Source organism: Martes martes, assembly GCF_963455335.1.
Source record: "Martes martes genome assembly, chromosome: 1".
Taxonomy (NCBI): Eukaryota; Metazoa; Chordata; class Mammalia; order Carnivora; family Mustelidae; genus Martes; species Martes martes.
Window position 1 is genome coordinate 162931729 of NC_137888.1, and position 23367 is coordinate 162955095.

The following is a 23367-nucleotide window of genomic DNA, read 5'->3' on the forward strand; positions in this document are numbered from 1 at the left end:
GGGGCTGGCTGTTACTGCAATGTAACAGAGCCTGACCTGACTATAGGACTGTTGTCATTCCCTTCACGTAGGAGGAAGCTGGGGCTCAGGGAGAGAAGGTGACCTGCCTAAGGCCACTCAGCCAGGGTAGAAGTGGGGCTCCTTCCACAGGAGGCGAGGAAAGGCCACACTATCTATGCCCCCAGCCCAGCATTACCTGAAGGACCCTGTCGAAGGGCCGGAGGCCCCCACGTTGGGCTGGCCCATCAGGGCGAACAGTGTGGACATAGACACCCTTCTCCAGGAGGCCGTCAGAGACGCTAAAACCAAAGTCATTCCGCAAGGGGTCCTTGTGCAGGGTCACCTGGGAGCAGAAGGAGGAGGAATTCCCTGGAGCTCTGGCCTTTGCCCCAGCTCCCCACAGCACAGCAGCCCAAATCCCTTGGTGTGGGACCCACACTGAGCCCCCAGCCCAGCTGCGCTCCCTGCCGTTCTCCATAGCAGCACATCCTTTGGTTCCCGGCACCAGTCACAGTGGGGAACTTGGGGAAGGGGTTCCTGCTCAGTTCTTCTTCAATCCTCTCCCTTCCCCCAGGAGAACGTCTCCGTGGGGTATCAACAGGTTTCCACCCCTCTAACACTTGCTCATCTCTCAAATTTATCAAGAGGCCCTGAGACTTTTAAGGGTTACTGGTGGAGAGGTTTCTTCTCCGTTTGTTTTTCTATATAGTAACCTACAGATGATGGCAAAGGAGGCTGGTTTCTCCTTTAAGGAAGTGGTGTATATATGTATACCCCGCGCCCAGCCCCAGCGCCCACCTTGTGCATCTCTAAGGGTGTCGGCAGCAACAGCTCCGGCATCTCTTCAGGGGACGCTTGTACCTCCTGGCCCCTCCGCCAGGGCTGGTGGCTGGGCCTGCCCTCGAGGGCCACACTCTGCACCGTGCCTGTCATGATGGATGCCTGCGGATACACAGTCCTTCATGCGGATGCCTGTTTGCCTGCTGTTTGCAGTCAGCATCTGTGGACAACTACACTGTGTCGGCCTTCAAAGTCACAGCGGTGCACAGCATAGACAGAGTCCCTGCCCTCCTGGGGCCCTTGGTCTGAGCGTGGGCAGGGGGAGGCGGATCCTCGATCACACCCACAATCAGAATACTAACTGTTGGCCCTGAATGAGTAACGCTTACTCTGTTCTGAGCTCAGTTCTACTCACCATACACACAGAGCCCATTTTGTTCTCTACGATACTACCAGACAGGCAAATACTATTTTGGCGGGGGGTGGGGGGTGGGGGGTGGGTGATGTCCATTGTACAGGTAAGAAAACCCAGGCTAAGAGATATTATGATTTGAAATCAGAATCTGGTTTCAAAGTCAAGGGTCTTAACCACTCTGCTACCTTGCTCATCATGAAAAAACAATGAATACTGTTACGCTGAAAATAAATAAAAAATTTAATTAAAAAAAATAATAAATAAGATAAAATCACACATGAAACTGCAAAGAGTTTACCACTCCAACAGTCTCACTAAAAGATCTTAAAGGATGAACTCAGAAGCAAGAAGAATGCAAGAAGAAACAGTGACCAAAGAAGTTAATTGCCTTCAACCCGAATGAGTACTGACTAGAACCCCACACGAACTAACTGAGCAATTTATAAACAAGCAGGGAGGCAAGAGGAGAGAGTTTAGAGGGAAACGGGAGCATTCTACAGGCCCTGTCTTGTTAAGGAGAGGGGGCAAAGGCACTGACTCGACTTTACTAGAAAAAGTCAAATGCACCTGGTCTTTCCAAAAAGTTAGTCTGTCCATAGATTGGAATATTATTTGGCCATAAAAAGCATGAAGAACTTATATGTTCTACAACATCAAGCTAAATGAAAAAAGTCAGACATGAAAAGCCACATACCGCATGACCTCATTTATAAGAAATATCCAGAACAGGCAAATCCATAGAGACAAAAAGCAGACAGTGGCTGGGACACGTGGGGTTTCTTTTGGGGATGTTAGAAATGTTCTGGTTGTGTAAATGCAACATCGTGAATATACAGTATTCGTGATTCTCCTTAATTCATTCTTTTTACTTTTAATATTCAATTTATACTTTAACATGGTAAATTTTAAGTTATGTGAATTTTATCTTAATAAACAAAATTTTCAAATTAGCATCATTAAAAAGGTGCTGGACTAAAATTAAGAGAGACTGAAAAGGCATAACAACGAGGTGCCAAGCATGGACTCGGCACTGGTTTAGCCAGACCAGGTGTAAAGGGAAATTTGGGGTCAACTGTGAAAATCTACATATGACCTTGGTATTAAAAGAGATGAAAACGTATTAGACAGTTATTTCTATGTATGGAAAAAATGGAGTAGCTGTAGTGTGTACATCATGGTTTCACTATCCTAAAAATACATATACTCTCACTGAAGCAGTAACAGTCATGATCTATGTGTGGTGGGAATGCTATGTTCTTATATTTTATTTTGCTTATTTTAGTTTTGATTTTATCTCATTTATCTAATTTTGCACCATCCACATATATGGCTTCTGTAATAATAAAATATTTTAAATTTAAAAATTGATTATTAAAATAAATGAATTAAGGATAATCACTAAAAGAATAAAAATGACTGTTTTGGTGGTGGAGAGAGTAAAGAGGAATAAGAGATTTATCAATACTAGAAAAGGAAAGATAGTAGATTAGAAATACAGAGAAAGTGGGATACATAGAAAGTATAAATTATATGCTAGGATTAAGTTTAATTATATTAGTAATCATAATAAATATAAATGAACTAATCTTTAAAAAGAGAAAGGTTCTTGGATTGGGGGGAAAATCAGCTACATACAGCATAAAACAGATACGTTTAAAATGATAAATGTACACACTTAGTAAAAGTAATTTTGAAAACAAATTGGAAAAAAGACAGGAAACATTAGTAAAATAAATCTGGTGGAACCATATTGTTATGGGGGAAAATGGAATTTAAAGTGGAAAGTACATAGGGATAGAGATACTGATGAATAATAAAAAGAAAAATTCACCAAGAAGTTCTAGCAAGCATGAATTTATATGAAACTAGCAATATAACCTCAAAGGACAGAAAACAAAAATGACAAAAATGTCAAGAACTTGCCGAATCTCCACTCATGATAATTTTATACCATCAACAAAAAAAGAAAGATAAATAAAGCGTATAACATTTCATAAGGATGCAGATCTGAACAAGTCTATGAACAATCTTGATCTACAGAAAACCCTACACCCAACAAAAGGGAATTTGCATTGTTTTGCAGGCATACATGAAATGTTTACTAAAACTGATCACATACTGGGCCACAAAGAAGTCTCAACAAATGCCAAAGAATTCAAAGCATATGGAACACATTCTCTGGCCACAGTACATATGAACTAAAACCCAATATGAATTGATTTTAAAATTTGGATTTAAAAAACAAAACTCAGGGCGCCTGGGTGGCTCAGTGGGTTAAAGCCTCTGCCTTCGGCTCGGGTCGTGGTCCTAGGGTCCTGGGATCGAGCCCGGCATCGGTCTCTCTGATCATTGGGGAGCCTGCTTCCCTTCCTCTCTCTGCCTGCCTCTCTGCCTACTTGTGATCTGTCTGTTAAATAAATAAATAAAATCTTAAAAAAAAATACATAAAATAAAAAATAAAAAACAAAACTCTCCACTTCTGTGTCATTCAAGGGCTTAACTAAAATCATAATAAATTTTTTTGAAATATTTGGAATTGAATGATCCATAAAAGCATCACAATCAAAATTTGTGGAATCCAGCCAAAGCAGTGTCTGTGGGTAAAATCATAGCTTAGGATGCACTATGGTAGAAAACATATGTAAACACAAATAAAGAAGAAGCTAAACACAGAAATGAGTAAGACAGAAAACAATGAAACACATGAGAGAATTAACAAAGCCCAAAATCAGTTCTTCGAGGAGCCTAGTGATTTGTAAGACCGATGGAGGAAAAAATCAACAATTTAAGGGGCAAAAGCACAGATAAAGTGAAAGTTTAAATTATTGTTCTCAGAGCATGAAGGAGTTTCTGAAGTGACCCAGTGGGATCCTTCCTAGACCTTCCCGGGCAGCCTGTTCCACCATGAGCCGTGCTGACCTCGCACAAAGCTGTATTCACTTCTCAGTTCACTTCTCATCCCCTGTGCTGTCCCTGATGCTGACATCCATGTGCTTCCACAGGGCACGCCCACAACCACATCCCCAGGCTGCACCTGCACACAGACTCCAAAACCGCCCCTTGGCATCCAAACGTGTGCTCACACACATCTGCTCTGAAAATACCCTCAGCATCTGTGCATACACGAGCATGCTCACATGCATGCACACACGCAGGCCCCTGCTGCACACACGTCTGCATGTGCACACACCTCGATGCACCATGCCAGTGCTCTCCATCACACCTGTATATGTGTCCATGCATGGCCTGCACGTGTGTGAAGACACCTTTACACGGAGGGCGCCGAGTGAGTGCGTGGTACACACCACACACGAGCAGGATCCCATCGACATGCTTGTTTCCAACGGCACGCGCATCGGTAGTGTCCATGCATGGGGGGTCCCCAGGAAGGTCTGCGGGGTGGGTGGCCCTACCTCCAGTTCCCTCAGCAGCTCTGACTGACCACATGACTCCAGGTCTTCGAGCGCTTCCCCGAACATGCGCCAGAAGCCCTCCTCACGGGCAGGGCCGGGGGCTGGGCTGTAACGTAGGAACCAGAGAGGGTCAACTCCTGGTGGGCAGGTGGGCGGGCAGGCAGGTTGGGGCCTGAGGAGTCTTCGGGGCCCCGGGGCCCAGCGTTGGGCTCGAAGGGCCTTAGGGTGGGCGGGCGGGCGGGCGGGCAGGCAGGCGGGCAGGCGTCCTCGGTGGCAGTGCTGGGGCCCCAGGGCAGTGGTTGGTGACACGGAATGGGGGGAAGAAGACGCAGTTAGGGGCGACCAGGACTGTCGGTGGCCAGTTAGAACAGGGGCAGATGAGACGGGGTGGAGAGCGGTGACACAGGACGCCTGGGAAGAGAGACAGACGGACGGACAGACAGACAGACAGAGAGGAGATCCATGGTGTAGCCCCAGAGGATGGGCCCTGGCCCCACCCAGACACATGGCATTGTAGCACAGTGACAGGGACAGAGCTGGAACCAGCGAGGACACAGATGGATGGAGAGGATGGTATATCTGTGCTTGGGGAAGGGTCCAGGCCACCCCATGGCTTCCACTGTACAAGCCTGTCATCAGCTCTAAAATCGAGGTTTGTTAGAACGGTAACAATTCACACTGGCACGCTTCCTAGTTCACAAAGCCACTTGCCACTTACAAAGTCCCAGCCACTTATAAAGGATGGGTTTGCAAAGCACTTTCTTATAAAGGCCCATGAGCTTTTCTCTCCTAAGGGGACTCAGGGAGGATGAGGTGCCATAGTTGCCTCCCGTCCTTCCCATTTTAAAAATGAGGAGACTGAGGCTGAATGCTATTCTCTCCATTCAAACCAACCCCACACACACTCCCTGTGCCAGGGCTCTGCGGGGCCCAGGGCTACAGCGGTGGGTGCAGCCATACCCACTGGGGGCCAGGCACCCAGCTAGGAGCCCTACCCAGAAGGGACAACAGCCAGGTCATTAACCAGGTGCACACAAGGCAGCCAGTACCAGGAGGAGGCTCACAGGAGTGGCTGGGGGCCAGCGGAAGGAGGGATGCCTTGTGCCTGGGAAAGTCAGGGGAGCCTCCTGGAGGAAGGGGAACATGAGCTGGGTTTCCAAGGCTGCAGAGGCCTTGGCCAGGAAGAGAAAGGGAAGGCACTGGAGGCAGAAGGCAGTACCCGATCCATAGCACAGGCACAGGAGGGGTGGCTGGGGCTGGATGAGAAACAGCATCTCTCCATAGGGCCTGCTCTTGGCAGGAGTCGCCTCTGGGGGTCATGCGGTGTCCTTCAAAGCCAACACTACCAAACCACATCCACGGCCAGGGCGGGTGTCTGGAACCCGAGGGCCTTTGCAGGAGGCCATCAAGCCATCTGGGCTAAGTCAAAAGGGTCAGGTTCAAGTTCTGAGCTGTTCATCTGAGAACAGGAGATCACCAGCCCCTGGAAAGGCAAACAACTTCCATGCCTTTGCCACTGCTGTGACCTCTCCCTAGGGCACCCTCATCCCCATCTCAGCCTGGCCAAGGCAACACCGCCTGATGTCCCCTCCGCTCGCCTGAGAGGCGCCCCTCCTCGGGAGCCAGACAAGACTCTCCGCTGTCCCCACCGCTGTGGCACAGGGACCCTCAACCCGACTGAGCCAGGAGACTGTGACTGCCTCCTCCCTCATGGCCTTCCCACCACAGACCTAGTTGGTGGCTCCCAGTCCTCCTCTTCCTCCTCCTCGGGGAAGCTCTCATCCGTGGGGGCCGGGGTATAGCTCGTTCTTCGGGGTTCGGTGGGTGGGGGGCTGCTTCTCAGCCGGCTGGACCGCCACTCCTGGGGGGTCACGCCCCGAGCCACTGTCTGTGGAGTGTAGGAGCCTGCCAGGTGGAGAGGGAGATGTCTGTAACTTACCCTCCTTCCCGCCCCTTTTCCAGCTGTGCTGGATGATCCTGGATAGGTCTTTGCCCCCTCTGGCCTGACGTGACTACCCAGAGTCCCGAGTGTCTTGCCACCTAGTCCCTACCCCCAGAACCCCCTGGAACTCCTGATCACCCAGCAGAAGAGTTAATGGCCAGGGCTCCAAGTCCTTGTCCCGGCTCCATTAGGCTTAGCCTGGCTACCTCCTGCCTGGGGAGGACGTTCACTATTTAAACCATTCCTCTCTGCCTGCCTTTGAGAGCCCTCAAGACCCTGCCCCAGAGGTAAGCTAAGAGATGCTGATCAAGGATAAGACATGGGGAAGCAGAGACCCAGGGAAGGCAAATATACTACCAGTGAGGCCCAGTGCTGGGAGCCACCCAAGGCCACTTAGAGGTCTTGCTCCACTAGTTCTCTGAGCTCGCCTTAAAGAGGCCAGAAGGCCAGCTGCTGGGGTCAAATGCCCCCCAAACCCCGAGGCCACCCATGGGTCTCCACACGTATGGGGGAGGGGCTTATGGCCTCAGAGGGCAGCCTGGACAGGGTGCGAAGGGGCTTTCAACCTTCCCATCTTCAACTGGGTGCAATAAACATTGCTTGGGCACCTGCTATGTACAGAGCACTGGGGCTAAGAATGAGAAAGATGAAAGTAAGGCCAACTTGGTCCCTAACCTCAAGGTGGGGAACTCCACGGGGCTATGGATGTCAATCAAAAGATGTGTAAAGGCCTGAGTTCCATGGTCTGAGCAGTGAAGGGCCCTGAGAATGCCCAATGGGGCCTTGGAGGGGGGTGGGGTCTGCCTTATGGAAGTGTCCCTGAAGGATGAAGTAGGGAGAGGAGGAAAGAGAATGAGGCAGAGAGAACAGCCCCTGCCAACGTGTGGCAGCTGCGGTGGTCCAGAGAGAGCATGTCGCTGGTCCTGGGGCCCCAAGGCATTACCTGGGCCCCCAAATCCACCCTCTGTGGCCGAGCTGTCCCAGGACTCCACAGCACTGTCCACGCTGGGCACAGCGGGTGAGAACCGGGCTGCCAGCAGGCCTCCTTTGAGTGCCTCGGGCGGGTCCTCATCTGCATCACTGGCCTCGCTGAGGCTGCCTGACTTGCGTCGTGGGAGGGGGCCTGGGACAAAAAGGGGGTGTCACCACTGCTGGCCTCTGACCTCAGAGACACAGAGACACTCAGTGAGCCTCAGTTTCCCCACGTCTGTCTGGTTTGTCTCACAGGCACCGAGCCCCCCTACCCCCACCCTCGAGCCTATTGCTGAGCAATCTGATAGAAGGGGAGGGGCACACTAATGGGCAAACCCATTTCACAGACAGGAAAACTGAGGCTGAGTTCTCTGCACTGGGCCCTGGGGAGCCCTGGAGGCTCTGGGTCTGCACAACACACCCAAGGTCACATGGTGAACAACAGTGGAGCCCAGATTAGAAGGAAGGCCCAAAAGCTCAGGCTCCTTCCACTGCAGCTGGTGGCCTCCCTGCCAAGGTACAGGGCTCAAATTCAGGGGAAACTGAGGAATGTACAAGCTACAACCCTAAGGCAGAACAAGCAGCCTTGAGAGGCAGGCGGTGATGGAGAGGGTGGGTGATGGAGAGGGTGGTTCAGACCCAGACTCTGCCCTACACAAGCTGTGACCCTGGGACCACCCCTCCCCTCTCTGAGTCTGGTCTCCTCAGCTGTCCCAGGTGTCTTCCCAGCTCCATAGGATCTGGTGAGGATGCCATGAGGTTGGGCACATGAACCTGGTACAGAGAGATTTCCCTTCCTAAGAGGGTGGACGGCCCCAGGGGCAGGAGGGGGAGGCTCACGGTCTAGCTGCTTCTTGATCTTCAGGGTGACAGTCTCGCCAGCCACCTGCAGGAGATGGATGGCCTCACTCAGAGGCCGGCCCTTGAGGCTAACACTGTTGATGGCCAGGATACGATCCCCAACGTGGATAGCGCCAGTCCTGGGGAGGGGGGCACAGGACAGAGAATGAGAGACATTCAAGGCTTCAGGGAATTCGGGAACCCCCAGGCACAAGCCTAATGGACTTTAGTTAAACCCAGCTGTAACAAAAAGCAAGTGTCATCTAGGGTAGCATTCATAGAGGTACAAAGTCTAGAATTTGGGAGATGCCGGGGTGGCTCAGCCAGTGAAGCGTTTGACTGTCGATTTCAACTCAGCTCATGATCTCAGGGTTGTGAGATTGAGCCCCACATTGGGCTCCATGCTGGGCATGGAGCGTGATTAAGATTCTCCCTCTCCCTCTACCCCTCTCCCCACTCTCTCCCTCTCTAAAAAACAAAAAATAAAAAATAAAAAAAATTAAGTCTAGAATTTGGGAGGGAGGGGATGATTCTGCCTGACTCTAAATTTAGGTTCTGGAACCATGCCTGGCTTTGCCCACCCAGCTCCCCAGGGGCCCAGGGGCATAAGTTGGGGGAGATGGTGGGCTGAGTGCGGGAGATCAGAGCTGTCTGTCCCATGTGGCTACTGGGTCCCGAAACGTGGCTAGCCCAAACTGAGATGACTATATAAAATACACAATGGGTTCTGAAGACAAAACATGAAAAAAAAATGTAAAACACTCTTGTTAATAATTTATATATTGACTACAGATGTTGAAATAAATATGTATTTAGGATTCATTTTATTTGTTTCCTTTTATTTTTCTAATATGGCCACCAGAAAGTTTATACTGAAATGTGGGGCTCGCATTACATTGCACTTGGTCAGCACTGAGCTAGATCAGCCCGGTGAGGGGAGACTGTCACGTCCTCGGGACCCAGAACCAGTTGGCACATGGGAGGTACCCAGGCAAGATAGGAGTGGATGACTGCACTTGAGATAGGAAACGACCACACTGGTCTCTGCAGTGGGCCAGCAGGGGGCGCTCCAGGAACAGGGAGCCCTCCACCGATGCCCAGGGTTCCTCCCCCGCCCCCCCCCCCAAGCTCAATCCTCTTGCTGCAACCAGCCTTCTGTCCTTTTCCAGGGGCCCAGCCTGTCTCCCCACCCCAGGCCTGGCCTCCCTATGACCCCTGTGGGGCCCTGTTCCACCTCTGGGGCCCAGATTCACCTGCTCCCCCCACCCCCGTCTGGACAGCCTGGGACACCCTCTTCTCACAGCTTCCCCAGAGGAGAGGACAGCAGGGAGGCCCCTAATGCCTCCAGAAAAGCTCCAGGCTTTGCCAGGATTGAAGGCACACAGCAGGGGCTCCAAAAAGGCTCACCATGCTGACTTTCCAGAAACGCTGAATCTCCAGATTGGGAGGCAGGTCTGCCAGAGAGGGGGCTGGTCTGCCTCTGTGGAACTGAGGCTCAGAGAGAGAAGGGACAGGCCTGATGCCACCCAGGACATCGACTTTGGAACCGATGTCAGAATCCACTTCGTCTGTTCCCAGAGTCCAACCCCTGCCCAGTGATGGTTCCCGTGTATCCCACAGGACCCCAGCTCACCTCTCAGCCAGACCACGTTTGGTGAGGCCTGAGATGACAATGGGGTCAAAAGGCTCCTCTGTGCCCGAGATGGTGATGCCCAGGGGACCCCCGTAGCGTTTCAGCTCCACTGTGTAGCTGATGGCACCTGTGGTCTCTTGCTCATCTGCAAAGGCGGCACCCATCAGGTGGGGTGCAGCGGGGCAGGACCCTGGAGCTCGACACTCCCAGCCCCCAGTGCCCTGGTGAACTTACTCCCTCAAATTCATCCATTCACTCATCTATCTACTTGTGCCATGACTTCAGATGGCACTGCCCAGGGACCCTGAGGCAACTTCTGCCTCTGCAAATGTTTTCTTGCACCCAAACCCCATGGAAAAAAGAAGAAAAGGATCGTGAAGGCAACATTCTAAACTATAGGCTTCACCCCAGACACAAAATAATAATCACGAGGATAAGAAGAAACCAGACTTTGGCTTTTCTTTAAAAAAAGATGATGAAGAAGAAGAATCTGCTCACAAGAGACCATCCTTCCCAGGGCAGGAGTTGGCAGCTGACCCTCTGAATAACGGACTGGCTCTCCAGGGGCCACAAGACTCACCCCTCCCTACTGCCTGCCCAACCTGCATTATTTTTTTCTTACCTCTGTCCAGGACACTCACTCCTGTCACCTCTGTGATCTCAGAGGTGTCAGAGTCCACCGTCTTTACTTCTTCACTCACACGTGGCCCCCACACTCCCCCCACCCCTGCCCCACCCACCCCTCTGCTCACTGCTGTCCCCTGTGGGCCTCCTCTGGTAGGCTTTGTGCTGGCTGCAGAGGGCCCAGGCTGCCCCAGGGACTGTGAGACATGGGTGCGGGGCTCCTTCCTTGCATCTGCTCATTCAAGGAGTCTCCCCCAGCAGCCTGGCAACCTCCCTCCTTGGCCAGAGGGAGCCCCGAACTGAAAGCTGGAGCCCACTGCTCCGGTGTGGGGACCGAGAGAGGTGGCAGGGCCAGGTGGCGGCCATACCAGAGTTGTCCTCGTCCTTCCGGATCTTCAGCTTCACCAGGTCCTCGCACTGCCGCAAGATTTGCACGGCGTCCTCCATGGGGCAGTTGTCCAAGCGGATGTTGTCGATGGCTAGCAGCTTGTCACCCGGCTCCAGGGTGCCGGTCCTGTTGGAGCAGGGGTGGGAGACGCAAAGAGCCTGGCACATGGCACTCCCCCTGGACTGCTCCCCTTACCCTGCACCCAGGGCCATTCCTACCTGTGTGCCACACTGCCCTTCTTGATGTCAGAGATGATCAGGGGCTCTCCTCGCTTCCTGCTGGTCGCTGGGGCAGGGGGTTGGTGGGGGGGAGAAGTCATGAATCCAACCTTTGATGGCCTCAGCCTCGAAGAGTGGGGTTGGGAGGGCCCAGGAGTTGGGGCCCGAATACTAAGCCACGTGCCGTGTTCCCACTGCTTCCTGCCTGGTGACCGTGAGCAAATCAGCCCCTCTTCTGCCTCAGTTCCCCCTCCACAAACGGGGATGATGCCAGAGAACTCATGGAGATGTCATGAGATTAAACCAGACAAGGCAAAACCTTACGTGGATCCCAACACACAGAAGCTGCTGGTTCCACGTCAGCCCTTTCCCTTCTGTTCAGGCCATCCCCCAGCAAACTGTAAGCCCCTTCAGGGGCAGAGTGTGGCTGGCACCCCCACCTAGCACAGGGTGGGCTCCAGAACCTGGTGACCCATCCACAGTTGAGTCTTCCATTCTCCCAGCGGCAGGAATTGCTGGTTGAATGGCTCCCAGGGGGCTCCCTCTCTGGGTATTGCCTTTGGCTGAAAGCAGCCTCAGCCAAGGTTGTACAGCTCCTGGGTGTGGCTGGTCCACACGGCAGTGCAAAGGCCTGGCTCCCAGCCTCATTCAGGACAACTTCCAAAGCCTTCCCAGCCCTAGAGCTCTCCGTGGGACTGGTGGCATCACAACCACCATCTCTGTCCACCCAGTCCCCATCCCTCACCTCACACAGGTGCTGATTCCAAGAGCCTTTCTTGATAACCCCCCTGAATGTAACTCTTTAAGAAGCTCTTTCTGGGGTAATGTGACCTAAGACAATGGGTTGTTACATGAGTAACTACGTTTTCTTGCCCCTCCCCCCAAAAAAAAAAATCCATCTGGGCTAATGGGTTTTCCCATTAGTGAACAGATGGTAGGAGCCCCTTCTAGCCCATGTGGCATCTTTGCAGATGAGACAAGGACATCCCTTCTAATTAGTCCATTGAGGAAATGATGTAATAAAATTGTTAAGCCCACCTCAAATGGGCACCCTTGTGTCATGTACAACCTGTGCAACTGTATCTGGCAGCCCTATCCCGAGTTTAAACTCCCATCTCTACTGAGTGGAGTTTGGGGTAGGAAGGAGCTGCAGCAGCAGCCCTTTTAGATAGCTGCTCTCTGTCAAGCCCACGGTGGGGACCGAGGATCATTTCACAGACCTGATCCACATGTTTGGTGCCTTACAAACCACTTAATCCCACCAGAAGTCCCAGCTGGTCAGGAGACTCCCATTGTGCAGAATAGGAAACTGAGGCTTCCAGCAACTAGGGGGTGTCACCTGAGAACACACAGTGGAGCACTGCAGGCAGAGGGAATTCAAGCCAGCCTTCCCACCAGGAGCATCCCCCTCTCCTCTGAGCTGGAGGTGTGCAATTTCCCCCAGCAGACGGCTCACTCGGGGCAGGGACTGAATGGCGGGGAGGAACTCACAGCCGATGGTGATGCCCAGCTCCACACCACGCCTCTTGGGCAGCTTCACGTGGAAGGTGCCGCTGCTTGGGATGACGGACTCTGCATGCAAACACACATGGACGTGTGTGAGACCCAAGGGAGGAGATGCAGGGAGTCCCAGCTTCCCACCCATTCTAGGCCAGCTGGGAAGACTGCAAAGTCACTGCCCCAACCCCATCCTGCTTCTTCCACCTGACAGAGGAGGGAACTGAGGCACGGTGAGCTGACCTTTGTCTCAGATAACCTATCTGATCAGAGCAGATTTGGGGCTGGCACTTAGACCCCAGGAATGCCAGCCAGGGGTTTCCCCAGAGCAAAACCCAACCCAGTTCACATCCCCAACAATTTTTGAGCATCTACAATGTACCAGGCTTTAGCAGGGTGTTTTTACATGATTGATCTAATCTAACCCAAACAATATTCACTATAGTGACTAGTAGGACTTGTCACTGTTTCATAGTTGGGGAAACTGAGGGTGGGTGGGGGGCAAGAGAGTCCTGTCCAAAGTCACAAAATGTCCAAATCACAAGACCAGAGTTCTAACCTGAGTTTGTGTTTGGGGTTCTTTGCCTAAGGCCTGCCAAGAGACATGGAATATTTTCAGCCCCTCTCTGCCCTCCCTTAGGTCGTGTTTTGGCACAAAAATCCCTCATCAGCCCTCAGGCTGGCGTGTGGGATTCCTGCCTCCCCTCCTTCCCTGCCACCACTGGTGTTCAGGCACATGCCAGAGATGCTCTTGGAGAAGGTCACCAGGTGGGAGTGGGATGGGGCTGGAAGAGCATGGATATCCCCAGGCAGGAGCAGGATAAAGGGAGGAGGGAGCACAGGATCCCAAAGAGTGAGGAGGAAGGTAGGGGCCCTCACTCACCTGCCACGTCAAACTCGACCTCCAACACGACCTTGTGGGCCAGCGCCGCATTCCGCAGCAGCTGGTTGGCTTCCTCCATTGTCCCGTCCTCGGTGGCAATACCGTTGATGGACAGGACCCGATCCCCCACCTGCAGCAGCCCACACCTGAACCCCGGGCAGCCCCGCAGAGAGAAGCCACTCTGTTACCATCACTGCCAATCCTGGGGAACGGGGATGCCATGTGGGGGTAGGGCTGGGGTCTGACTCACAGCGCGGCTGTGGGCCCATTATAGAGCCCCAGGCAATCTACCTGGTGACTCTGGCTAAGAGAGTGAACTCGGTGGGCCTCAGTTGTCTGTCCAAGGGGGAGGACACGTGCCTGATGAGATATGTATATAGGGGACCCTGACTTCAGACAGACAGGTTCAAGTCCCGGGTCACTCACGAGTTGTATGACCCTGGGCAAATGAATCAGCGTCTCAGCACCTCGGTTTCCTCAGCTGTAAAGTGGGGCTGGTGATGGAGTGGGTGGGATGATTAAGTGGGGGACCCTTGTGAAGCCAGGCTTGCCATGGGACTCAGTTCCCCTGGCTCTCCGTGAGCCTCCTGAATTGGAGGGTGGCAGGCCCAGCAGGGCAAGGGCCGCTGGCTCACCTCTCTGCCGGGCTGTCAGGCTCGATGAAGCGCACGAGGGGAGGGGACGACAGGGTCTCGGTGGCAAAGATGCCTCCCTGGAGCTGGAGGCCAAAGCCGCTGAGGGGGTCTCCGCAGAGTACGACCTCCGTGGTCTCCGTGTGCACGATCTGTCCCCCAGGCCCTACCGTACTGGAGGCCAGTGACACTGCGGGACAGGCAGGCATGGCTCTCAGATGGGCAGTCCCACCTAAGAGTGCTGAGAGAGCGCTTCCTGCCAGCACCAACCCACGCCCAGGCTTAAGGACCTGGAGTCAGAGGGGCGAGTGAGTGTGGGCCCTGTCTCCTCCCTTGGCCAGCCGGCAGAGTCACAGCTTATCCTGACACAAGCTCGGCCCTGGGCCGGTCCCACCCAGCAGGCCTGTGACAAGGATAAAGGACACCAGTTCCTGGGACTGCCACGTCATGAAACAGAGCTTCTGAGGGGTGCACTGGCACGTGATGTCAGCTTCGTCATAACGCTCTTCTAATACCACAGCCCATGGTACATTAATTTTAAAGACAGCTTTATTGAGATATAATTCACCCAGCCTAGTATTCACCATTTTAAAGTGTACACTTCAGTGCTTTTTTTTTTTTTTTTTTTTAGTATATGAACAATGTTGTGCAACCACCAGCACATTTGGAGAACACTTTCATCACCTCAAAAAGAAACCCTGTGCCCTTTAGCTATTGGCCCAAATCCTCCCATCTCTCCCAGCCCTAAGCAACCACTAACCTATTTGCTTCTGTATAGATTCGCCTCTTCTGGACATTCCACGTAAATGGAATCCTATCATCTGTGGCCTTTTGTGTCTGGCTTCTTTCATGAAGCACGTTTTCAAGGTTTATCCATATTGTAGCATGTATCTGGAATTCGTGCTTTTTTATGGCCCAATAATATCCCATTGTATGAATACACCACATTTTGTTTATGCATTCATCTCTTAATGGACATCTGGGTTGTTTGCACCTTTTGGCGAAAATGAATAATGCTGCTATGAATATTCATGTGTAAGTTTTTGGGTGAACATGACATATGTCTTCATTTCTCCTGGGCATATACCTAGATATGGAATTGCTGGGTTCTATGAAAACTTTCTACTTGATATATGTTACTTAATGTATATTGTTTTACATTCCATACATGAAATACATTTGTATTATTAACATGGATGTTAGATATCATTGATTAAATATAATTTATCATATTAATTCTACTTCTAATTATGTTATACTATTATATCTTTATTACTATTTTGTTATACTTTATATTATACATTACAATATGTATAATATACTATATGTTGTTGCATATGTTATATTATTATATTTGTATTTATTATATTTTCACTGTTACATCCCTAATAATAAGAATGGTACCTGGTACACAGGAGGTGTTCAGATTGTTTACTTAAACAATTATCAGCAATAATAATAATGATAACATTTTATTACTCATCTATCCTAGGAAAAGGACAGATAAGTGGTCCCAAGAGACCCCAGCCTCCCTATGCTCCTGCCTATGAACGGCATTTCTGAATCTTTTCAACTACACACTCCCAGCTTTGGTGGTTGACAAAGGTGGCTGGTAAAGGCATATTTTACCTCTCATCTGAGTCTGAAATCTGTTTCCCTTTTCACCCTGACTTCCAGGAAGCTCATAATCATATTACAGGTGCCAGATGATTTGTACTCCTCTTTTCCTTCTTTTGGCTCACTTCCAAATGGCCCAGTTTGGCCTTTCATCCTTCCTGGGAGCCTCCGCAGCTCACCCGGCATGAGGCTGGATAAACTTTCTACATCAGCAAAGGAAGGAATTTTCCCAGGAAAGACTTCAAAAATCTTGGCATTCTCATGGTTTTTGCTACCTCCACAGGTCTCCTGCATTATCATTCACTATTATTTGTCTTCCATTTATTCACTTTTAAAAATACTTAAATACCTTCATTTCAAAAGGGAACTGTATACATAGTGATCATAAATAAAGAGAAATGCCTATATACAAAAGGGAAATAGAAATATATGTTTGTGTGTATATATATATGTGTATGTGTATACACACACACACATATAATAAAAGTGAAAATTATTACAAACTATTACATCCTGGATGGCTAGTCTCAGGCCTACATGTCTTTGTCTTAGGAGAAATTTAAAAATGTCAGAGGGGCGATACAGACACAGCCACACCACACTCAGACTTTCTCCTTGAATGGATCAGAATGAATCACGGAATGAAAGAAAATGAGATGGAGTTACTGTGAGAGCTTTATGCACATCTGAAAAGGTATCCTTTCCTTGAGACACTCTGCCATCATCGTCTGGGAATTTTCTAAAATCAAAATACAAAACTAAAATATACAAAGTGACTGACATCCCTCAAGTGCATCCTTGTGCTGTGTACAACCTGTGCAGCATCCATGGCAGCCTGGTGGGCCACTCATGCTGTTTAATGACTCTACACATACACCTGGGACCCTATCCCAAATATCCCCATCCTTTGGCAAAGCTCTCAGCTATACAGGCAGTCAAAGTGGAGGGAGGAGACCATGGCTTACTTACACGAGCTCTTGTGTTCCCTTCTTCGCTGCCTCCTCCTTCCCATTGTGGTCCGGGGGCTCATGGGGTGGGATCCACGGGGAAGAGTGCTGGGGTTGGTGCAGGGAAAGGCATGATTCATGGTCGGCGAGGAAAAGGGAGTCGAGGACAAGGCTGAGGAGATGAGAGCACATCCCTGTGAACCCCGAAGGGCCCTCCGCCCTGCCACACAGTGGGTGCCAGGCAACCACCCCACCACAGAGAGACACTGGGACACCTTTCCCCTTTCACCTCAAACACTGCTTATGTGACCTCAGGCAGGTCTCGCCCACTCTGGGCCTCAAAGACCGCAGGGTTTTCACAGCTGGCTGAAACCCAGCTGCCAGGGATAGGGGCCCATCATCACTAATGTGCTACGTGATGCCAGGCAGACCTCCTAATTTCTCGGAGTCTTGGTTTCCTCCCCTATGAAACATGCACAAGCCCCAGTGAGATGGGCACATTACATCGGCTCTGGTCCTGGCCAGCAGGTGTGGCCCAGGTGGGCGTCCTGCAGTGGCCGGGCCGGGGGCTGTGACAGGAGAGCACGCAGGGGTCCCAGCGGTGTGGCTGCTCACTCCTCTGCACCTTCACTGTGGCCCAAGGAAGAGGAGAGAGAGGTGCAGGCATTAGAGACCGAGTGAGTCTGGACTCACCATGCCCCCCTGGAGCCACACTCCCATCTGCAAGATGAAGTGAGGATAAGCAGGACCAGACAGCCTGAGTTTCCCCCAAGCCAAGCCAAGCCAAGCCAGGCATTCAGATGCTGCTTGCATGTCCTCGATGCCCACTATGTGCCAGGCACCGTGCTCAGCACCCAGCCAAGCAGCAGCAGGGATGGGAGGGAAAGCGGCCCCAGCCTGAGACCTGGCCCATCAGCTTTGAGCGGTGCAGCTAGCAGACGGCATCAGGCCCATGCACCTTCAGGATCTCCTGCGGTGCTGTGGCCAGGGCAGCCTTGGCCCCAGGGGCCAGGGGCTGAGCAGCCGTGGGCACTGGGTTGGGACATTTCTGCCCCCTGCTGGGCTCTCAGGGGCAACCTATGCCCCAGGGCCCCTGCGGGGTTGGCCAAGTTTGGCTCAGACCTATGCTTCAGACAGGCTGCTCTGGCTTCTTCCCCTCCAAACTTTCACACAGCTTCCCCCCAGATGAATTCTCCATGATCCTTCATCCGCGTCCCAGGGGACCCCAGAGATTGTGCCTCCCCCACCTGCCCCACCTGATCCTCCAAGCCACCTGCCGTGCAACACCTCCTCCCAGACTCCCCAGGTCCTGTCTTTCTTAGCTCTTCCTTCCACTTCGGGGCTGGAGGGGGCGGTGGTCCAGCCTGGTGCAGGGTGTCCAATTGACTCCGCCCCCTGTGCAGCGTCTCCAATCCTCACACAGGGGCGTGGCCAACCCGCGGGCCAGCTGCCAGGTCCCTGAGATAAGTCACTTGGCACCTCTGTGCCTCATTGTCATGATCTGTATAATGGGACTAAGAGAGTGGCTGCCTCCCCAGATAATGGGAAGGATCTGAATGAGTTAAGACATAGGATGTGCCTCGAGCAGTGCGTGGCATGTAGCTGAGGCCCAGTTAATGAGGGCCAGGAGGGATGTCGGCAGCCCTGTGCCGTGTGGTTCTCTGAGCGTCAGCCGCCTTTGTGAAGTGGGATAACAGCACTACCGCCCTCACAGACTTGTCACAGGAGGAAAAGATGACCCACGGGAAGCCCCAGAGCTGAGCCCAGCCCACAGCAGGTACATCGTAAATGGAGTGGGAATGAGTTACTCTGGTTCAAGCCCCGAAGCCTCCAGTAGCAGCTCTCACTGTGGCTTCACAGGGCCTTTGCGGACCCTGGCAGAGATGTGTCTGCACAGAGCCACAGAAATGGACCCTCCCCATGGCCTATCTCCCCACATTTTATTTGGGGGGTTTCTTTCTCTCCCAGACGATCAATTAGGCTTGCGAAGGATGGGGTGGGATGACTCCGTCCTTGCCCACACACTGTGTCCTGAGGCCTGGAATTCACAGCCTGACCCCCCAGACCACAGTCCTGGGCTGTGCCCCTCTCCCTTGTTTGACCCCTCCCAAGCCTGCGCTCCCACCTACAGATGAGACAACTGAGGCTCAGAGATGTAAAGCACCTGTTCTGCTGGAGCAGGGCTGGCACTGGTACCCAAAGCCCAAGGTTTGAAATGGTGGAGGCACTTCCAGGCTCTGAGTGCGAAGCTGCCTCCTTGTGACCACCCTGCCCCGGGTTCGGCTTGGCCCTTTGGTCTCTTAGACCACCGGCTTCCTCTGCCCTTGGAATGCCTAGCCCCCAACTCCCTGCTCCAGTCTGGAGACCCAATGCCTCAAAAGTTGGGGGGGACTCTAGACCCTCCTGACTCACTGGCTATATCCTCTGGACCTGCCAAGGATCCCAGTGTTGAGCCCCAGATCTAAGATCTGAGCAGTACAGAGCACAGAAGGACTGTCCTCTCCCTCAGGCTAGCCCTTATACTCCTACTAACTTAGGCAAGAGTGATGGAACTCGCTTTGGGCCACCCAAGCTGGTGGACTGTCAACTCAAACTCAAACTTCAGGGTGTTCCTATGCCCCCCCTCCCCGCTCCCTCAGCTGCTGCCCTTGACCACCTGAGCTTCCCAACAGGAATGGACATTTGCTTCAGTACATTGTAGCCTGCCCAGGCATCTGGGACCTCGTGCACCCTTCCCCATCAGCTGTCAGGTTTGGGTCTGGAGACCCTCCACAGGGACCCACCTGCCTCTGAGGGCTTCAGGGGCCGCCGACTTTGGGGTGCAGGCAGGATCTCCAGCCGCACTCTCTCCGCCACACTGGCCAGGAGCTTGGTGGCCTCAAGCAGCGAGCAGTGTTCCGTGCTGGTGCCGTCGATGGACAGGATGTGGTCTCCAGCATGCAGGGCCCCACTCCTGGCCAGGCGGGAGAGGGAAGGGGGAGGCTGGTCCAGCCCAAGGGCACTCTAGACCACGGTCTCTCCCCCTGCATCCCGGCCCCCTATGGTGGTGGCCCCCAGTTTGTGCCTCACCTGTCCACCACGCTGGCTGGCTTGATGCGGTCAATGGTGATGACTGGCTTGTTCCGGTGGGAACCAGTGGTGAGTGAGATCCCCAGGGCTGACCCAGGCGTCTTGGTTATCTCCACTATCAAGGGCCCAGAAGCATTGGCCACCGTATCTGGCACCAGGAAGGAAAGAAGAGTTTGAAATGCAAATACTGAGCACCTGTCTTCCCAGCCTCACTCTGCAGTCTCGATGTAATCCTCACTGCTAGGTAGGGATTACTGCATCCATTTCACAGATTAGAAAACTGACGCATGTGGAGGCAAAGGCCTTGTCCAAGTTCACACAAGCCCTCAGCAGCAGAGGTGGGATAGGGATTCGGTTCTGAGGGACTCTTGACCCCAGGTCTCTGCTGGACGACATAAGGTGCTCACAGTTATGGTGGGCCTGTGGTTCACTGGCCCCGAGCTGTGTGTTCACAACCACCTTTCTGCACTCAGAAAGGACACCCCCAGGAACCCACCCAGTGGCTTGAAAGCAAAACCTAGCTCCTTCTGCTCTCACCTACCCCCAACCCCCAACCCCTGCCATCAGGTCCAAACGTCAGCAAATCAGACCCATTCAACTTTCATATTTCCTGAATGTGACCCTTCTCTGCTTCCTCAGCAACCAGCCTGGTCGGGCCACCAGCTCCTCGCTCTTCCCCAGCCTTTCCCGTCCCTCCCTGATTTTTTTGTTCCTACAGAACTTACTGCCATCGGACACCCTCTGTATTTGATTTATTCTTTTTACTGTCCCTCTCTCCCCATGAGCTCCATAAGAACTGAGACCTCATCTGTGTCGCTCTCACCTGAATCCCTGGGGCCTCCAACAATGCCTGGCACATCGCGTTTATTGCCCAGAGAGGTGCAGAGAGGCTGGGTGACTGGCCCAAGGTCACACCACCTTTGCTGTGGCAAGGATCTACGCCTGCTGCCTCTCCCCTCAACCCCTGGGTCTCGTCCTGCTCCAGCCCAAGTCCTCAGGCCCCGGACTCACCTGGGATGACCACATCGTACTCCACCTGGAAGAGAGCCTCGTGGCTGCATTGCCGCAGTGTGGCAAGGGCAGAAGCATGGCTGGCCCCGTGCAGTGGGATCCCATCAACGCTGAGCAGTCTGTCCCCCACCTTCAAGGAGCCCTCCCTGCAGGGAAGGGCCAGGTCAGCCAGCCTGTTCGAGCGCCAACAGGCCGAGAGGCCGCTGGGAAAGGAGGGGTCTCGGGGGACAGAGAGGGCCAGGCAGCGGGTGAAGGAAGAAGGGACGGCACAGTGGGGGAACACATGGGGGAGGCTCTAGGGGAGCAGCTGCACCCATGAAGCAGGGATGTAAAGAGAGCTGGGACCAGCGCTGACATGTCCCACCCTGCTTGGTGCTTAATGCGTCCAGAACCCCGGCTCAACCCCTGTGCGGGGATGCCCCAGGGATACAGGAGATTGCCAGGGCCGAGAAGGGACACTGGCCCTGCCAGGGCCCCACAGCATCAGGGGTGAGGTGGCCTGGAGGCTTCGAGCTGCCCATCTTGAGGTCCCTTCTCCCTGCCCCCACTCTGGTTTCTCAGCAGCGATTCTAGCCTGGTGACAAATGCGCCTAGGAACGAATTTGGCAGGGGCCCCCAGGAGAAGGGCCCAAGCTGGGGTTCACCTCAGTTTGGGTCAAATCCCCACCCTGGAATGCTTGTCCCAACAGGTGGCCAAAGCTATTCTGGGAGGTACTATGAATAGCTCGTCACAAGGCCCCGTCCCAAGAACGGGTTTAGACTTCTGACAAGGCTGTTCCAGGCTTCTCTTAAAATGGCCAAGAATCTCCCACTGGGGAGGTCAGGGGTCGGGTGCTGGAAACTGGGCATGTTCCTCTCCCACGTTCTCTCCTCCTGGCCCTGCCCGCCTGGCCCTTCTGGTCTGCGCCACGGGCAGGGTGACACGGCCACAACCCAGAGGGTGCACGACAGAGGCCACAGTGGTGCTGCTCACGGTGCCCCAAAATCTCTCAAGGCAACTCCCAGGAGCTGCAGTATCAGCCCCATTCCACAGATGGGGGAAACGAAAAGCCAGGAAAGGGAAGAACACCATAACGCCAAGGCTTGCTTCCCTCCCCACCCCTAGGGACAGTAGCACGCCAGGGAGGAAAGAGCTTGGTCTCTCTGTCATTTGGGATGGAGTCCTGGCTCCACCAACAATCCTGAGTGACTCTGTAGCGAGGGGCAGCGTCTCTCTGGGCCTCAGTTTGCTCATCTGGAGACTGGGCACAATGGCTTCTAGTCTGCCTTCTTCATGGGGGATCTGGGCATAGCCAGGGCAAGGAAAGGCTCCCTTTGGCTCAGGCTCACCTGTCAGCGGGGCCGCCGGGCCGGACGTAGGTCAGGACGAGCGGACGGGTCTTGTGTAGGTCTTCATGGGCACCCCCTGGACAGAATTCAACAGGAGGTGGCAGTCATCTACCTACCTCAATACCTAGAGGCCCAGACTCAGCCCCTAAGCCGGCTTCCTTCGTTAAATCTGTTTGAGGGCCTGTCCTGGCAATTCACAGGCCCTCTTACAAGATTCCAACTATAAATCCCCACAGAGGAGGACAGAAAGTAGTGACATGACCGAAATCCTCTCTCTCTCTTAAATTATTTGCTTCTCTTCCTATGACCTCATCTTATTCCCCTCTTTGCCCTGGTTCCAAGGCAGCTCCAAACTCTGTTCTCAATCTCACTCCCAGCAATCATGCACATATCATTGCTTGACAAATTTTTCCATTTAACATTTGACTTAATGGTCCTCGGTTCTTTAAAGTCAGAAGCCATCTATCTATTAATCTATCTATCCATGTACTATGTATCTGTATCTATAACCTTACTAAAGCGAAACAGAACACATATGGAATCAACATTAGCCTCCTTCCCGCCCCTTGACCCCCAAGTGTGACTCTTAGACTGACCTCTGAGGACAAAGCCAAAGCTATTGCCCTCCTTGTACAGGGAGACGTCCACGGTCTTTGTGATGATCCCTGGACTGTTCTCAGGAGCTAGGGAGAAATGGAGGGCTCCTTTGAGTCCCTCAGTCACATGACCAAGCCACAGACATCCCCAAAGCTCATTCCAGGAGAGCTTTACAGGGAGGGTAAACTCCCCCCATCTCTGCCCATTTACAAGTAGGACAAGTAAGACTTCAAGAGTTCTGCTGAACTCAGACTTGAATCCATGGCTATGAGCTCAGGCCAGGGTTGAATTCTAGTTATTCAAATCTTAAGACTTTCGACCAACTTTGAAAATTTAGAGGTAAGCTAAACCCTAGGCCACTGTACTCAATGCAGGCTGGTAGGATGGAGAGTGCAGTAGGACAGGGAACAATTTTTTTAGCCAACATTCCCCAAACCTTCACCTCTTAAGGAAAAGCATCGGAACATTAAATACACAAAATGACACTGGTTTATGAACAGGGCCCTGCCACCTCCTGGTGACAGCATACTGCAGTTGTAGGCAAAGTCCCTAGATGCAAC

At 52.6% G+C, this 23367-nt stretch overlaps 1 protein-coding gene across 1 annotated transcript in view; it reads right to left on the reverse strand.

Annotated features, from left to right (window-relative positions):
- The window catches only part of GRIP2 (glutamate receptor interacting protein 2), a 40975-nt gene that overhangs the window by 3378 nt on the left and 14230 nt on the right, over positions 1-23367 (reverse strand). Inside the window, exons 5-22 of the mRNA XM_080810065.1 lie at positions 22807-22893; positions 22211-22286; positions 20882-21027; positions 19871-20018; positions 19585-19754; positions 16824-16973; positions 14241-14427; positions 13606-13751; positions 12717-12797; positions 11226-11292; positions 10988-11133; positions 9996-10140; positions 8363-8502; positions 7494-7673; positions 6339-6513; positions 4609-4714; positions 799-942; positions 197-343 (exon numbers count right to left, since the gene is read on the reverse strand). Coding sequence (XP_080666191.1) covers positions 197-343; positions 799-942; positions 4609-4714; positions 6339-6513; positions 7494-7673; positions 8363-8502; positions 9996-10140; positions 10988-11133; positions 11226-11292; positions 12717-12797; positions 13606-13751; positions 14241-14427; positions 16824-16973; positions 19585-19754; positions 19871-20018; positions 20882-21027; positions 22211-22286; positions 22807-22893 — 2441 coding nt within the window. The remainder of the gene's footprint in view (positions 1-196; positions 344-798; positions 943-4608; positions 4715-6338; positions 6514-7493; positions 7674-8362; positions 8503-9995; positions 10141-10987; positions 11134-11225; positions 11293-12716; positions 12798-13605; positions 13752-14240; positions 14428-16823; positions 16974-19584; positions 19755-19870; positions 20019-20881; positions 21028-22210; positions 22287-22806; positions 22894-23367) is intronic.